At 34.9% G+C, this 17,974-nt stretch overlaps 3 protein-coding genes and 1 long non-coding RNA gene across 4 annotated transcripts; 3 read left to right on the top strand and 1 right to left on the bottom strand.

Annotated features, from left to right (window-relative positions):
• The first annotated feature begins 2,835 nt into the window (after positions 1–2,835).
• LOC140839122 (F-box/kelch-repeat protein At3g61590-like) lies at positions 2,836–5,554 on the top strand. The gene is given in 3 exon segments (XM_073205757.1): positions 2,836–3,460; positions 4,041–4,739; positions 4,741–5,554. Coding segments are annotated over 2 exon segments (1,218 nt in total). The 5' UTR covers positions 2,836–3,460; positions 4,041–4,058; the 3' UTR covers positions 5,278–5,554.
• Positions 5,555–7,888: 2,334 nt separating this feature from the next.
• Positions 7,889–11,102, top strand: LOC140839127 (uncharacterized). The gene is made up of 3 exons (XM_073205763.1): positions 7,889–8,607; positions 9,163–9,288; positions 9,451–11,102. Exons 1-3 carry the CDS (start codon positions 8,242–8,244, stop codon positions 10,924–10,926), a joined length of 1,968 nt encoding a protein of 655 aa, XP_073061864.1. The 5' UTR covers positions 7,889–8,241; the 3' UTR covers positions 10,927–11,102.
• Positions 11,103–11,732: 630 nt separating this feature from the next.
• Positions 11,733–13,623, top strand: LOC140839135 (eukaryotic translation initiation factor 1A-like). Its single transcript, XM_073205771.1, has 2 exons — positions 11,733–12,104; positions 13,254–13,623. The coding sequence occupies exons 1-2, from the start codon at positions 11,850–11,852 to the stop codon at positions 13,434–13,436; spliced, it is 438 nt and encodes a 145-aa protein (XP_073061872.1). The 5' UTR covers positions 11,733–11,849; the 3' UTR covers positions 13,437–13,623.
• LOC140839138 (uncharacterized) lies at positions 13,356–14,980 on the bottom strand. Its single transcript, XR_012119687.1, has 2 exons — positions 14,878–14,980; positions 13,356–14,214 (listed from the first exon to the last, which is right to left on the bottom strand). It is a non-coding gene; the product is annotated as an uncharacterized lncRNA (long non-coding RNA).
• Positions 14,981–17,974: the final 2,994 nt, after the last annotated feature.

The raw sequence follows: 17,974 nt of genomic DNA on the forward strand, positions 1-17,974 counted from the left end.
GTGCATGAATCAAAGCATGTGGTAGCACATGATGTATTATGTTATGTAGATTTCACTAATTTGTGCATCCTTTTTACTTTAGAGTTCCTTGCCTATCCACATGCTGGTTTCAAAAGTAATCCATGCCCACACTAGATGGATGGGTGGATGATTAGAAAATGGTTGTTTGGATTTTCATGGCCTAGAAAAACTAGGGTTGTTTTCAAACAAATTATAAATATATAGTCAAGGACCATCTCGTCGATCGATTTTGTGAGACTGATATCTAACACGACTCGACACATGAAAAATATCTGTGAAATGTTTCACTGGAAACCTACTAAAAAAATAAAGGGAAAATAGTTTTTTTTTTGTCAAGTAAAATTTCAAAGTTTAGTTTTGGTAAATTGACTTTTAACTTTCAGTTATTTTGACACAATCGATGATATGATATCGAAAAATGGTGGTATGACATCGAAAATGATGAAGTAACATCGAAAATTTATGATTTATCATAAACCATGTCGTTAATCGAACCAAAATAACTGAAAATTAAAAGTTAGTGTATCAAAACAAAATTTTGACAACTTAAATAATCCAAAACCCTAAATTGGACATAAAAAAAACAATTTTCCCAAAAAAGGACCAATTATCAATGAGATTTGGGAATCTAAGTCATCAATTTTCTCCATTTTAAGGGTTCACATAACCTTTTATGTAGTTGATATGCTATTTGCAATATATATTATATGAATACCTAACCTGGAAGCCACTCAAAGTGTCGGTATATTTCACTAAAAATTAAGCGATATATCAAAATTATTACTAGGATTCGGCAAATTAACTAACCTATTTACACAATATTTTCAATGTTTTTTTTAATGTGAGATTATTAAAAAGGATTAGTGGAGTTTTTAAGGAGCTGGAGACAGGCTAGCACAAGATACTCAATACAAGACACGATTAATTTCACCTACCAACTACTTAATTAGTCATTTATTATATATTTAACTAATTAAAGAATTTAATATGCAAAATTTATCTTATATAAAGGCAAATTTATATCAATTGTCAGGGTAACTAATTTATTCGAGACTGTAAAAATAAATAATTTTATGTATTTTAAATTTTATAAGAATAACATAAAATATATTTTATAATAATAATATAATTATTTGAAACTAGGAAACAAAAGAATCTCACAGGATGTAGCCTATAAAAGTTGGATGGAAAAGCTATGTCAATTGTACATATATATTTTATTCAAAGGGTAACATTGAATAAAAAGAAAATAAAATCGAGTTGATTTTACTACTTTTATTTCCTGCCTATTATTTTCTTTATGTTTGACAATTTATTTTATGTCAGTAGGTAAGAGAAGTCCAATATTGTGTGCACATTTTTTTATTGATAATTGAAATTTCAATGTCGATTGGTATTATTAATAAGAGTAAGTTTCTTGTGAGACGGTATCATCTTCATCTGTAAGACGGGTCAACCTTACCGATATTCACAATAAAAAGTAATATTTTTTCATGGATAACTCAAATAAGAGATACGTCTCACAAAATACGACATGTGAGACCGTCGTCAAAAGTAAACGTGGGGTGGACAGAGGTTAGGTAAAGCATTTCTATTGGACGAAATGGCTTTAACTAACAAGTAATGGACTCCAAATTTATTAAACCAAAAAGAATATGTAACATTTTTTTCCCGATAGGTAACATTTGGTGATTCAATTTATAAATTTTTTTAAAAAAATTATGTAACATTTTGTTATGTATATACATTTTAAATTTAAGATGGAAAATCAGTTTTCTTTCATTTCATAGCAGCTAGCTTATTTTAGAGAAAAAAAATAATGAAAGAACAAAGTAAAAAGGAAAAAAAAGGAGAAGAATAGTTTGAAGAAGAAATGGTGAAGGCATGAGTGTTGATGAGTTAGACATCATTATTTGCCTTTTGAATGTTGTCAAAAACAACTCACTCATGTTTTTTGTATTTCATTACACGGGCGTAGTCAGGATTTTAAAATAAGGTGGATTTGACGTTAAATATTTAAATATTATTTAATGTTTTTTATAAAAAAAATATTTTGTTATATTTTGTATATCATGAAGAATATAAATTTTACAAATCAGCAATATTTTTATTTGAAAATAATATTTTAAAAATATAACGTATCTAAATATATAATAAATATCATGTATAATAAATGAACTTTTTTTTAAAAAAAAACTCACATAATAGTAATTCAAAAAATTGAAACTATATATGACATCATTCATTCAAATAAATCAAATATACAATTTTTTTACTTCGATAATTATTTCTTAATTTGTTTATTAATGATAATATTTATATATTTTTAGTTCATTCACAACCAATTTTATAACGGGGGAGTCCATAAAAATACAACTCAAATCATTTTATATACTCAAATTTGTTTACATCAACGAAACCAAAATCCCTTTGATTAAAGGAAAAAAAAAACCTATTAAAAGAGCGGCCTCGTCTTCCATTTCTTGCTTCCTGTTGTTTAGGCTACATCAGTTGAACGTAAAAGGAACAGACCCCTCATTTCTGTCCCTATGTGACATTTGTAGAATTCTAGTGATATTTAATATGCAACGCATGTTTTACCTGGCTAAGCCTTCTCAGTTGCTCGTGAAGATTATCTGATTTCCCCCCCTTCCCTTTCAATCTTTCAATATTTATTAAGCTTCTTTGCTCGGAGCAAAATACTAGTTTTTTGTGTTTAGTTACGGGTTTTGACCTTTAATCTTGAAAATCTTGAGGAATCTGGGAGGGCCCTTTTGTTTCAAGGAGGGATTTTTCAGCTAAGGTATAATCTTGATTTGTTTCTTATCCTGTATTGGGAGTAGGTTTGTTGAGGTGTTTGTGAGATCTGTTCGTGTGGGAGCCTACAATTTTTTTTCCATTTGGTTGTTTGGTGTCCTGATGTTTCATTTCATAGTGTTTCTTGGTGTAATTTCTCTTTCACCTAACTATTGTTAAATCTGGTTTGCCCCCTCAAGAGACTATGTGACCTGTTCTTTTCATTTTGATTGATGTGCTAAATTCTGAAAGTAGTTGCTCTTTATTAAATGCATAATAAATTTGATGAAACGGTTGTTTTCTGAATATAAGTAATGCGATCTCATTGGTGCTGATATATATGGCGAAAAGGGTTGTTTTTATAGATCCATTGTGCAGTCCTCCCTGAATGTTTTTATCTTTACGGGGAAAGAAACAAGCAGTGCTTGTAAATGTAATCTGGGCTGTAGGCAAGCTTTTTATTCAGCCAAAAGGCATTGTTTAAATATTTGGTTTCTTATTTCTAAATCTCAGATTATCTCTTATATTTACTTATAAAACAAAGCTAGGTAAGATTTTTGTCAATCTCCTCCTCTGCCTCTAGGTTCTTAACTTGTTCTTTGCAGCCTTGAGAAGCATATTTCTTGCTTTATTCCCAAAATAGGTACAAAGACTTTACTCTGATATCTTATGTTCAAAATTTAACTATTGTGCTTGACTTTATATTTGTCATGGTATTCTTGTGTTTTGGTTAATTAATTTAATTTGGATTTTAGTTGCCACAAACTGAGCTATTTGAGATTTGCATATTTCATGTGCTCACCTCATTTTTATTTGAGCTATTCAAATTTCCTGTTCCCATTTACGGGAGATCCTAGCATAAGCAGGATTCAGTTTCTTAAATTTCGTTTAGTGGCTTTAATTCCTTGATAGTTGTAGATAGGTTTGGATTTCACATGTTATGGAAATCTTTATCCATATCAATCTGTTCTTTAATTTCTTGTTATGTTATGGAAATCTTTATCCATATCAATCTGTTCTTTCATTTCTTGTTATGTGTGACATCTGTCACTGAATCATTTCTTTTAATTGGTTTCTTCCCAATTTCCATGTTGTGTATACCTACTTAATGTCCCTTTTATTTGGAATCTTCTATGACACAATTTTATATGTCGGAGTCCTTTAATGTTCTTTTTAAAGTATGATTTCTTTCTGTTTAATTTTACTGGAGATTCTTGTTTCAGTTTCACAGATTCTTTGTCATGGAAGGTGAAACTTCATGGGTCAGCCATTCCATCGATAACTTTTCCAGTGACACGGTGGAGTTTGATTCATTCTTAGAGCTTAATGACGAAAATGATAAAGAAGTTGCCACTGTTTCTGTCGATTTAATTCTACCTGATGATCTCTTAGAACGAATATTGGCTTATCTTCCGATTGCTAGCATTTTTAGGGCAGGATGTGTTTGTAAAAGATGGCATGAGATAGTTACATCGAAAAGGTTTCTGTGGAATAGTTCTCATGTTTTGGCTCAGAAACCTTGGTACTTTATGTTCACCAGCTCAGATGAACCTGTTGGATATGCGTACGATCCCATACTTAGGAAATGGTATGGTATTGACCTCCCCTGCATTGAGACGTCAAGTTGGTTTATTGCTTCGTCATGTGGGTTAGTTTGTTTCATGGATAATGATAGTAGAAGCGAGTTATACGTATGTAACCCAGTAACGAAATGTTGCAAAGAGCTCAATGAGCCTCCCGGTCCGAAATTTTCGGATTACAGCGCATTGGCAGTTTCGCTCAACCATGTGTCTCATAATTACATGGTTTCTATTGTTAAATCCAAGCAAGTTCCGGGAAACTTCTTTCAATGGGATCTCTCTATCCATTTGTATGATTCATCGACGATAACATGGGCGACAACTCTATCGGAGATTTTAACATGGGTGGAGAGCTGGTGATGAGAGTGTGATTTGTGATGGGGTATTGTACTTCTTGATTTACTCGACAGGAGGTGGTGCTCCCGAGAATCGTCATGGGCTTATCATGTACAACTTGAGAAACAGATCCCCTCACGGTTTGTTAATGAGGAGTTTCATCCCGGTTCCATGTTCTCTGACATGTGGCCGTCTGATGAACTTGAAGGAAAAGCTGATAATGGTCGGTGGCATTGGGAGACAGGATCGACCCGACATCATTAAGGGAATTGGGATTTGGGTTCTAAACGGCACACAGTGGCAAGAAGCAGCCCGAATGCCCCATAAATATTTTCAAGGTTTCGGAGAGTTTGATGATGTTTTTGCTAGCAGTGGGACGGATGACCTTATATACATCCAGAGTTACGGAGCACCTGCTCTTCTTGTTTACGACATTAACCAGAAGCAATGGAAGTGGTCGCAGAAATGCCCTGTCGCAAAGCGATTTCCTCTTCAGCTCTTTACAGGTTTCTGTTTTGAACCGAGGCTGGAGATCACTCCCTAGTTCTGATTTGAATTGAAATTGACAAGGTATCTCACACACTGCCGGTTGAACTTTTATTTTGCTTATATTATATAAATATATGATAATTCAATGATTTCGACTCCTTGTTTTTCCGGTTATGTTGATTTAAAGTCTCAGCGAGTCTTACAGAATGATGTATTAGCTTATGAGGCTGCTAAAAATTCTATATGAAAGAATATCGTTATTCTTTACATTTAGAACTTTATATAGGCTAGATGGAATCATGGAACTTATGAAATGAAATTTCTTTACTCTCTCATTTGCCATGTCAAGTCAGAATTTACGTGTTACACAACTTCAACTATAGTTCTACACAAAAGTATCGAGTCAATTAAAACAGTGTCTATGTATTTGTGTTTGAGCTCGATTGAATCATAGAAAGTCAAAAAACAAATTACTCTGTGCTAAAGTTTAACTAAATTAGTTTGATTCATTTACCCAATCTTATTGTGTTTCAAATCATGACTTGAGCCTGTTTGTTAATTTAGTTCACTAAAAGCTCGCCGACGCGTGCTGACAACATATTCATACCTACGCAACACACACACATATATATATAGGAGTTGCTTTGCTCGAATATGTACAAGCGCGGTTCAAGTCATCTGAATCATAAAGGAAACGATTTTGATTCATTCACACATATAGTACATGACAATACAATTATGCGAAAGTTCTCCTTGCTACTTCATTGGCAAACCCAATGCTGTTTAGTCAGATCTTTGAAACGAAAACATTCCAAATATGTAACATAATGGTATGCCGTTTGGCCCAACTCGCCATCAGATATTCTGGGTCGCTGTTTACTGCATTCTTGTTCATCTGCAGCTAAAATAGTCTTTTAAACTTGTCCCAGAGTTGTGTGTGTTTTATGTGTTTATTATACCTTAATGCCATCGCACATGGAGATTTAATCACGGGTGCATTTTCTTGATTATGGCATGTGCCACTTGGGACCATTTCTATCCGCAACTGTCCATTATATTGCTCAATATTTATGGCGTGCATGTAGTTGCAGCAACTCGTCACTTTTTTTAAAAATCTTCAATCCCATTTTCATATGACAACAATAATAATATTATATGCTGCAACAAATAATTGCATAAGATTTGCCTCTCAATTTTCAAAAAAAAAAAAATCATCGTCCACAATTCAAATAGTTAAAGATTTGAGTGGGATTAGTAATGAGACACGGAATGTAAAGTTTGTCTTGTCTGGACCACTTTGAACTAAGATATATGATTGGGCTGGTCCCCTAATTTATCAGTCTTTTTTGGTGAGTCTGAAGGAGGCCCACTGTGATGGCCACTGCCTTCAACCTTTTTTATCCCACAAAATGCATGCACATTCTGGTGCTCCTAGTTGATTTTTTAACTTTAGATTTAGATTTTTCAAAAGAAAAAAAAAAGGAAATATAGATATAAACTCTGGGTGACTTGGGGGCCAAATTTAAGTTCTGGGGAAAAGATGGCACCACCAACATTGAACAGATTCGTTGGCTTGGCTATCTTATATTGTCTCTCCTTAAGTACCTCCCCCCCAGTTCTTCAATAACAATAAATATTCACACAAATTCCACATTTATTTTCCCAGTACCTGATTTGAGTATATCTAGGTGGACATGGTCGGCAAATATTTGTGCATTATATCGAAAAAAGTAGTTGAATGTTATAATAGGACATATTAGGAAAAAAATATATATTAATAAATGTATAAACTGAACTATACATTACCTATTGGGAGTTATAGAGTTTGGTGGGTAAAGAGGGAGCATAAATGATTTGCCTGGCAATCTATATTATCTATCGTATATTAGTATCTTACCCGAAGCATCGCATTACTATATCTACAAACATAAAGATGCGCTGTGACTCGAAGAAGATATTTGATTTAAAGAAATATTTGATAAATAGAATTTTGTTCGTCTAAAGAAATCGAGGAATTTGAAATAATTGATTTGGAATCTATCATTTTAAACTTACCAATTTGTTTTTGAGATGAGTGACAAATAAAAAGTTTAAAATTACTTAAAGCATGAACACAACTGAGAGGAAACCAAAAAATTGTGTGAATAATAGAAAATGGTTTATTTCATCACCCACCTTATGATAGGATGGATGACCAAGATTTGTCCATGCATATATTGAACCCACTTTTTCTTTGAAATTGTAAGTATGGTAAGATCTTACCCGCTGAAATGAAGTGAGTGTAATGCCCACATAGATAGGATCTCTTAAACCATAGAAAACCGGCCTCTAGATATTCGATAAGATGAAAATAGGGTTAGCCGAGATCCAAAAGCGCAAATATCGCAGAAGATTGCATGCTAAAGTTTGACGTCTACAGAGTACAAGGCTTAATGTCGTCGCATGATGTTTCATTTTTAAAATTCCACGTTTAGCTGTCTGGACATTTAGATTTGGAAGCGTTTTAAGGATCAGAGAAAAGCCAAAATGGGCCAACCCATGTCGAAGAAAACAGAGATCCGTTGGCGCTGCCACGTGGCATGCATCACCCCTTACAGCAAAGCTAGTACATTTACCCTCTTAATCTTACCCCATAGATTCTACCCTCATTCCACTTTTGAGGAACTTAGCACGACTTCTGAGCACAGCATTTTTAGCATGCAATGAATCCGTTCAAGAAACTTTAATTTTAGAGATAAACGTACAGTCTACAGAGACAAATGGGGGTTTGATTTAAAGCCTAACACAATAATGTGAAGGCAGAGGAGAGAGATAACACAAAAGGCAAAAGTGTATTTTAAAAAAAATCTAAAAACATGCTGTTGAAGCTAAAATTTATTCAACGAAATACAAACCCGTGTCGAGAAAGATTTATTTTGTGTCAGAAATTATAGAAACGAAGAGTCCCTGTCAATTTGCTGTCGGTGTGTGTCTGGTTGCATGAATAATTGTATTGCATAGAAACTGTATCAAGAATTTAATGAATGAGGGAGGGAAGATGAAGGGAGATGAGAGTAAATGGGGAGTATTTTTTATGGGGAGGAGGTGGAAACGCGGGATTTTGGTGGGTAAAATGGAGGGAAATTGCACCCCTTCGACTTCATGGAATTTTGGGTTAATTAAACCTGACGGCTTGCTCGTTCAAGATTCCAACATCCCAACTAACAGAAAGCCAGATCTTTCTGCGAGAAAGTTGGGTGCTCATTTGTGGGAGGTGCAGTTTCAACCCAAACTCAGGGTAGCTAGTATGAGCAAATATGTCCCTGGATTGAATCATTTTGGAGAGGAGGCTTGTGGAGTTTTTAGACAAGTGGGTAAAGCACAGCCGGAAACTTCTGCAGAGCAGGTGAAAAACTGAAACCCTCTAATTTGCATTTGAGCGTTTGATATATAATGTTTCTTGAATGCTTACTGTCCATGGAGTGGAGATCAAGGTTTCAAATGCAATTTGTGATTCTATTTGTTTGTTCTTAGACTACGACTCTAGAGCCTAACATTAGGTTAATTATCTGATTGGCGACGTTCTTTGTAGAGTTTTGCTGTGAAGAATCAGCTTTTGTTGGTTCCGTATATGAGTAAACGCATTAAATTCATAACTACCAAGTGGCAGCTGGATGGTTGCCAATTTGTGAAGAACAACGGTGTTGATCAGAATTTTACGTTCTTGTTCTTGTTCTTTGTTGTTTTGTTTTCTTTTTTCCTTTTTTCTTTTTTGAGCTTGTATTTGTGAACTTTCTTGTTCAGTTCAGATATGAACAAAGAATGGGTTGTTATGCCCATTTTACTTATTGCTAAATACACGATTTTCTGCTCTGTTCGGAGTACCGTGACCTCTTGCCTTGGTTGTCTCCGGTATTCTGGCCGGATACCATGCTAATTTTCTTACTCGTGGATATGACAGCAAAGCAGCGGCGTTAGTTTGAGAAATCAAGTTGCATTGTTGCTGGCAGAACGCAACCAAAGGGTCAAAAGGGTTAAGCAAGCTCAGCAGCCCGTGTCTCCATCTAGTTATCAAAGCTCATTGGAGGTATATTTTGGTTTTCTTCAAAGCTGGGCCTATCGTATTTTCATGATGTTCAAATATTTAGTTAATTCTTTGATTGCCCATCATTTTAATTGCGATCTTTGAATTATAAGAGGTCTATATAAAAAATTCTTATGAGTGTGTGTGATCTTTTGCTCCCATCAGATGGTTCCCAGTCGAACTGCATTCACTTCAAACTGGTCTCTAAACTCGAACAGTGAAATGGGAGAGTCGAGTTATACGCTGAAAACCTCCACAGATTTGCTTAAAGTACTCAACAGAATTTGGAGCCTTGAAGAAAGGCATGCCTTAGATATGTCGTTAGTAAACATGCTGAAACGAGAACTGAACGAATCCCAGTCACGAACCAAAGTACTGCAAGGGAAGAGAAGGGATAAAAAAGAATTGGATGACACATCAACACGAGTGGCGGGGAATAAAGTTTCAAGGAAGAATAAGGAGCAAGATCGGGTCAAAGATCTAGTTAAGTCGGTGGAGGTTAAGTTAGAAGATGAACGGAAATTGAGAAAGTACTCAGAAAACCTTAGTTATAAGAGGGTTCGAGAACTTTCAGCAACGAAAGTTTTATTACGTGATGCTTTGGAAGAACTTGAATTAGAGAGGAAAAGGCTGGCCATGGCCGAAGATCTCTGTGATGAGTTTGCAAGCGGCATAAGAGAATATGAACAACAGTTAAGGTTCTTGAAGCAACAATCGAGTGTGGATCAGATTGGTAGGAATGGCGATAGTGGATTGATCCTTCATGTTTCGGAAGCCTGGCTAGACGAGCGAATGCAGATGAAGTTAGCAGATGATAATAATGTGCAAAAAACTTCGGTCTTGGACAGGTTAAGTACTGAAATTGAAATCTTTCTTGGAGCAAAACGAACTGGTTGTGCTAAGAAATGTGATTGTGTATCCTCCAAAAGCGCTAGCAAACGTAACATATTCAGGCATTCTTTTGAATCGATTCACTTGAATGACCCCTCGAGTGCTCCTTGGAATGCAAATGAAGAAGATTCTGATTGTATCGGTGTCCATTTTTCGCGGTTAAACAGAGTGGCAAGTTTGAAGAATGAAGATGGTTTTGACAGGCGGCAAGAGGTGGAAATCACTTCAGATGATTATCCCAAAGAAACGGATAGATTAAAAGCAACAAAGAATATCATCCTATCAGGAAAAGCTGTCAAGGGTAGTTTCAATCGGCATAGTGTGCCAGCTCGGTCACAAGAGTTTCTAAAAGAGAGGAAGCACCAACTTGGAAACAAGAACTCAGCAAAAGCAAGCGCAGGAAACACAGATGAGACATACAATGCAAGAATAAGAAGAAAAACTGAAGTTAGAGAAAGAGTTTCGACATCCAGAAACCATTCTCGGGCATCAGAAATCAAGAAACTTGAATACGAGGATAATTACATGGATCATTTATTCGATCCATCTACATTTACTGATCCTTACAGTCCTGTAAAAAAGTGGATATCAGAGGCAACAACAGCAGATCCCAACATTTCTGAATCATCTTCATCATCTCATGATCGAACATTAAAGCCCAATACACTGAAAGCAAAGTTGCTGGAGGCGAGGCTAGAGCACCAACGACCTCGTGCCAGAGCTTCCAAAGATTTATCCCAAGTCGACTGAAGCTGTGAATAGAATGTGCCTGGTAGAAGTGTCGAAAGCTTAGGTGGAGAAGAACTACACGTGAAACGAAGGTTCCCCTTTCTTTTGTAAAAGACATTGGGATTGAATTTAATACGAACTCCAAGCTTTTCTTCTACTTTAACAAAACAAAATAAAATGCGGAAAATATTGCCTTTGGTTTTTATGTTTGAAGTTCATCTTGAAAAACAATTTGAAAAAATATCATAATTTTTTTGAAAAATAATTGACTTGTATTATTAAGACTCTTACTTGAGGTCAAAACAAGTTAGTGGGGTTGAATAACAACTCATCTTTTTTTGTTTTATTAATGAAAATGTCTAATCAATTTTAAGCGTAATTCGGTTAATTAGACGAGTCGATCCCTAACATGCAATTAATGACAAAAACTTATGTGAGACGGTCTCACGAGTCGTATTTTGCGAGACATATATCTTATTTGGGTTATCTATAAAAAAATATTACTTTTTATGTTAAGAGTATTACTTTTTATTGTGAATATCGTTAGGGTTGACCCATATCACAGAAAGATTCGTGAGATCGTCTCACAAAAGACCTACCCCATCTACCGTGTTAATTCAATCCACTTAAAATATGGTGAGACAGACTGTCCGCAAATCTAGCTTATTTTACATATCTGCTTCAAATACACTTGACAGGGTTAATCTTATTTCAAATTTAAGAATATTTCATTTCTTTTATTATATTTTTCTAAAGAAAACCAAAGCCCAATTAGTAAATTGTAATCCCAATGGACTCACTCATTTAGACGTCGATAGCTAAATTCAAAGCATATGTCCTGATTGGGCCCACAAATGTTGGCAGGAAACTCCAAACCGTAACCGTAACCGTAACCTCAACGTTACGATAGAATTCCAGAGAGAGAGACCCTTCTGTGAGCCGCGATGCCGAAGAACAAGGGTAAGGGAGGTAAGAATCGCAAGAGAGGGAAGAACGAGGCTGATGATGAGAAGCGAGAGCTAGTATTCAAGGAGGATGGCCAAGAATATGCGCAGGTGCAGCGGATGCTCGGCAACGGTCGATGCGAAGCTACGTGCATCGATGGCGCGAAGCGCCTTTGCCATATCCGGGGGAAGATGCACAAGAAGGTCTGGATCGCCGCCGGTGACATTATCCTCGTCGGACTTCGCGATTATCAAGTATGATTTTCTCTCTCTCTGAACTGTCTGTGTTTTCTTGTGATTTTGAGATGGTAGCTGGTTCTGTGTATGTTTTGATTGTTCCAATGCCTGTTTTGATTGTGCCAAATCTGTGAGGTTTTTTGAGTAATTCGTTCGTATTTGTGAATTAGGGTTTCTCTTTACTTGTTGTAGTGTTTCGTTCGTAGCTATTAAGTGCGCAGACATTGGAGAGTATCCCAAAGCCCAAGTGTGCTTGTTATTTGATCGAGAGCCGGACCAAAGAATGGTATTTTACAAGTTAGTTTGATGTATAAAAGTAGTTATGTCAATTAAATTCTAAAATGGCTCATTCACAACAAGAAAGTAAAAATTTATGTTTATACAAAAACATGAATCAGTTGTTTTACATTTCACTTGAAATACGCAATCTTTTAAAAACTTCCTTCAGCCTTAAAGTACCCCAAGATGCATGCTTTTACCACTTATAGAAGGGTTGCACCTTGCCATGACCTGGGCACAAGATCCTCGACTGGATTCCAAAATGATTCTGTTCTCTCCCAATTTCCCCTTCCCCTGATAAGTGATCATGAAAGACCGCCAGCATGTATGACTTTGCTACCTTCTGCAAATTATTGCTGTGTTGGGTTCAGAGTTCCGAGGAAAGATTTATTTTGATCTTTCCCTCATCCCTCGAGAATTTTTTTTAAATCGTTTTTTTCTGTATGTCTCGGGTTGAGTTTGGTTCAGTTGGTTTCAATTCCTTTTTCTTGATGTGTTTTACTGTGGTTTTGGTGTTACTTTTTGAAATTCTTCGCCATTTCTATTGCTTGCTTTAGTCTTGGAGTACGCAGTAAGTGGTTTGGCCCGAAAAAAATGTACAATTTTTTAGGAGTGTGTTCTATGGATTTCAGACTGACAAGAGTAGTTATTGTTTTTCCTTTTGAAAATACATGAACGAAGTAAAATATGTTTCCATCGGGTTAAATTTGAGCCTTTGCACTGGAAACACTTTAAAATTAATTCGAATGAAATTACTATTCATTGTTTCCATTCAAGGGGATAAGCAAAAAAATTCATGCGTTGGAGTTTTCATATTTTCCCGGTGATCAAATGTACTGGGTAATTGATTGAAGTTCTAATCTTTCGCCCTGCCTTGGTTTCTATCAGGATGATAAGGCCGATGTAATCCTCAAATACATGCCAGATGAAGCAAGATTATTGAAGGCTTATGGTGAGCTGCCTGAGAACACGAGGCTTAACGAGGGTATCGCTGGTGGACTTGATGAGGAAGATGATGGTCCTGGTGATGATTACATCGAGTTCGAGGATGAGGATATTGACAAACTCTAGTTTTTTTGTATTGGACGGAGCTTCTACTGTCTTTCGTCGTACCCTCACTGTGGGTTGCCTCTTTTATCTCCTTTGATACAAATTTATACATGTGCACTATTAGAGTTTCGTGTTTGTGTTTCTATTTTCATGTACGAACATTGATGGAGGATGCAATAATAATATGTAGCTTCTATGTCGTGTATCAGTTTTTTGAGTTATTTGGATTTCTTTTCTCACCGGAGAGCTACATGTTCCGCTTATTTATTGAATATTTGATTTTATTTGGTTTGAAAACCTTGATTTTGCAAACATAATCATGCCATTATAAAGGTTCACCAGCTCGCATCATCTGTAGTGACCAATGGCTTTCTGCAATTCTCAACAAGGTCTATTAATCAAGTCTTTCCCTGTATTTCTTTTCCTGTCTGCAGCTGAACTTTTTACTTGTAAAATAAAATCTAAAGATTTGCTTCAATGATTACATGGCAAAAAAAACAAAAACAAAAAAAAAAACAATGCTTGACAAGGTTGCCTTCATAGGTCCTCCTGATGTTGCTTAAAGTTAAAAGTCCGCTATGCTGAAAATCAGAAAACTAGAATGTAATCAAGTAATTGATGGGGGTAACAATGTTGCACTAACTTGTCATGGTCAATCATCCAGTCATTGTGACAACACTTCTTCAAAACTTAACCCAAATGTATGAGAAATAAGCATCAGTTGATGAAACTTGAAAGTCCCAATATTATTCAACTGGGGACTTGTCCAACTGAAATTCTTCGTCGCCCAACTGTTTGTCTACCAAAAGTGAGAAATTAATCAGCATCGCCAACATTAAGCATCATGGATTCGGGGTTTCGACGCTACACATAACAACTTTTGAGTGTTTTGTTTTTTTCATCACTTTTATCAACACTTCAACCGAATGTTATGACAGACACAGAGCAAGTGATTGGGAAACATCAAAGTAAGATGCAAGGGTAAAAATCTTAGATGACTCGTGTTTCTAAGTTAGATATCAAACTTAAGTTGTCCAACTACGAGTTAAGATAATCGAGATTGGTTTTTGAGATCAAGGTAATCACATTTTTGCCTGTTTTGAATTGAAAATTTTGATGTAATTAGAATAATATTGTTAAACCCTTGCTTGCTAGCCCCATTTTGTCTCGTTCGGCTTCCCTATCTTTTTCTTTAGGTTTCACTGGCGTCATACAGAAATGCCTGCCTGCTGTAGACGCTACCCACGAGCTAACAAATCAAAACGGAAACAGGACTCTGTCTTCAAAAATAAGAATACATTAGATTTTGAATATAGAATATAACTCAAAAGGAATAAATCAAGGGTTTACGATGAAATATTTTCTTACGAATCATTCTGAAAACACACATTGGGCGATTTGAAGCAGAAATGATAAGTTCACACAACAGAAAACTAAGAATCAAAGAAGAAAATAAGCACACCGGCGAATCTGAGATGCCGAATGGTGGCCCGAAACCCCTACGAAATCCTCAGGTTCTTAATCCTACTACTAAAACACTGTAGATTCTTGCATGAAACTTTTCCATATGTATGTATTTCCGAGTATTAGATTTATCGTAATAACAAAAAAATTTCAACTTTATTTAAGTATTACATATATCTTTTTTGAAGTATGTGAAATGAACAAATAAACTCTTTCTCGAAATTTGTGAAAAATAACAAATGAATCCGATAATTTATAACATTATATCTTAAAAATGTAAGATAATACGAGCATAAGGCTGTGTTTGGTTTGAAAGATAAAATAAACTAATGATTAGTAAGTAAATGATAAAAAAATGATTGTTGTAAGAATGTAATATATGGTGTTATGTTTCGTATGATTTTTAAGTGTAGGATAATTTTGAATTTTTTGATGAAAGGACAAAATTGCCCTTTCTTCTTTGTTTTTCTTCTTCCACTCCAGCAACGACGACGACGGCGACGGCGACGGCGGAGGTCTGGCGGCGGCGGAGGTCCGCCAACGGTCCGTCGGCGACGGCGGCAGTCGGGGGCAGCGGCGGTCCGGCGGCGGCGGTCGTGGCGGGAAGTGGTGGTTAGTTTGGATATAGGAGAAGGGTAAAATTGAAAAATAGGAAAGATTAAGAGTTGGATAAATAATCCTAAGGGGTGAGGAGATATTATTTTAACCTACCTAATATAACCTAATCATTCATAGGAGGGATAAACTCGGTTAAATAATCACCCGTACCAAACATGTGATTAGGTGGGTTAAAAAAAATAAACCCACCTAATCACCCCTACCAAACGCCCCCTAAAAGTATAACATACACGATAAAAGTAAAAATTTGTGAGACGGTCTCACGGGTCGTATTTGTGATACGGATTTCTTATTTGAGTAATCCATGAAAAAGTATTATTTTTTATACTTAAGAGTATTACTTTTTATTGTGAATATCGGTAGAATTAACCCGTCTTACATCTAAATATTCGTGAGACCGTAAGAAATTTATTCGAAGATAAATATAAATTTGTCAAGGTGTCTTTAACTTTAAAATTTATTTGAATTTATTTGTTATATTTCATAAAGCTCAGTGAGATAAATTCGACATTTAAGCAAGACTATTTTTTTTTTAATGTGTAAATCGAGAGAGAGGTGTGTGTAATTATCCATAAATATTTAATAGAACAAGTTGGAGGTAAATAAATTCAGATTATGATTTGGTTTCTTTGTGCTCATCTTACACGCAAGCGGGAGGTGACGGGGACAGGCAGCACAGTGGGGAAGAAATAAGCACGTGCTTCGAGCACATGTGGACGACATGTGGGGGCCCATTGATCCATTATTTGTGGACCCCATTTTGCCCATCCTCTGTTGATGTTACACGTAAGTTCAACTACTTCTTTTTTTATTAACTTGGCCCCGCTTATTCACGTTTCCATTTTTTTTTCTTTTTTGAAATAGACACATTCCATCTGATAAGCATGGAACGTGGATTCACTCTAGCCGTTGGATCAGATTTTATGATTGGGGAATCTTAGGCCATCAACGATCCACTACTGTGTAAATCATAATTTATTTGGAATATCTGAAACGAGGTAATTTGAAATTAATGAATTTTGATTTATTATTATTATTATTATTATTATTATTTATAACAAAATAATAAATTAAAACTTAAATCTAAATCTGATTAACTTAAATATTATTAATATAATATAATTTTAAATGACAAGTTATTGATTAAATTTGAAAATAATCCTAATTAATATGAAAAAATAATTACTATCAGGGGCCCAGTCCGGATCCGAAAGGCTCCATCAAATCCAATTAATTTGACAGTTTCCAAAACACTACATCCGATGCCGGCCTACACTTAATGCTGGCGTCATATTTTATTTATTTTATCGAAAATAATTCGATTAATAATAATATATCGCTGAATTTAATCTGGATAATAAGAAATAAAGTGGGCCGAATTGGAAGCTGGCTAATAGGCCGCGTAAATCGAGGCAACTGCAGACACGTGTTCGGTAGAAGATGAGTTGGAATAAATATGATCGAGCCAGCTCGAAATTCTTGGTGCCAGCTCACCAACTTCTTCGTAGTTTCTACAGTGCGCTGCTTTTGATGACTTGATTTTCACTTTTTTCTAAATAAAAATTATTATTATTACATCTGGCCAGCAAACACGTTCAGCTCGTTTTTGGATCATGTCTAGCTATGAATCTATTTTGTTTTAAATTTTATATTAAAATAATGTGATTTCTGTACCAAATATAACATTTATCTCTAATCTATTTACTTCAAATCTTACACCAAAAAGAATATTTTCAAAATATTCTTTTTATTTTACCTATATTAATTATTATATTTTATTTAATATATTTTAATTTTGTATTTGTATTAAATTTTATTAATTACAAATCATAAAAAAATTAGTTTTTAAATATTATAATTAAAGTAAATAAATAAATATCTTAAAAATGACCAATTATTATTTTATAATTTTTATGATTAAATATCTAATTATTCACATAATAAAATCAATAATATACTATTATTTAAATAATATTTATAATTTTAAATACAAATATTTATAATAAATATAAATAAAAAAATCAAAAAAAATTAAAAACCCTGCGCCAATTCCTGGCGCCAGAAGGAAGGGGCTGGGCTATTTTCATGAAATAGCGCAGTCTCCATTGGAACAAGACAAAAACTTGTGTGAGACGGTCTCATGGATAGTATTTGTGAGACGGGTCTCTTATTTGAGTAATCCATGAAAAAATATTACTCTTTATGCTAAGAGTATTACTTTTTATTGTGAATATCCATAGGGTTGACCAGTCTCACATATTCGGATCCGTGAGACGGTCTCACATGAAACACACTCTTGGAACAATCAACACTGCATCAGTGTTGGAGATGTCCTTAATCTTTACAAACTATATAATATAATTAATAATGACTCCAGATAGTTTATAATATCATATTTCCAATGTCTGACACCAAACATTTCGTTGACTATATAATGAAATTTCGGAGCAATATAATTTCATAATTAAATCAATCGA

Source organism: Primulina eburnea, chromosome 1, assembly GCF_022965805.1.
Source record: "Primulina eburnea isolate SZY01 chromosome 1, ASM2296580v1, whole genome shotgun sequence".
Lineage (NCBI taxonomy): Eukaryota > Viridiplantae > Streptophyta > Magnoliopsida > Lamiales > Gesneriaceae > Primulina > Primulina eburnea.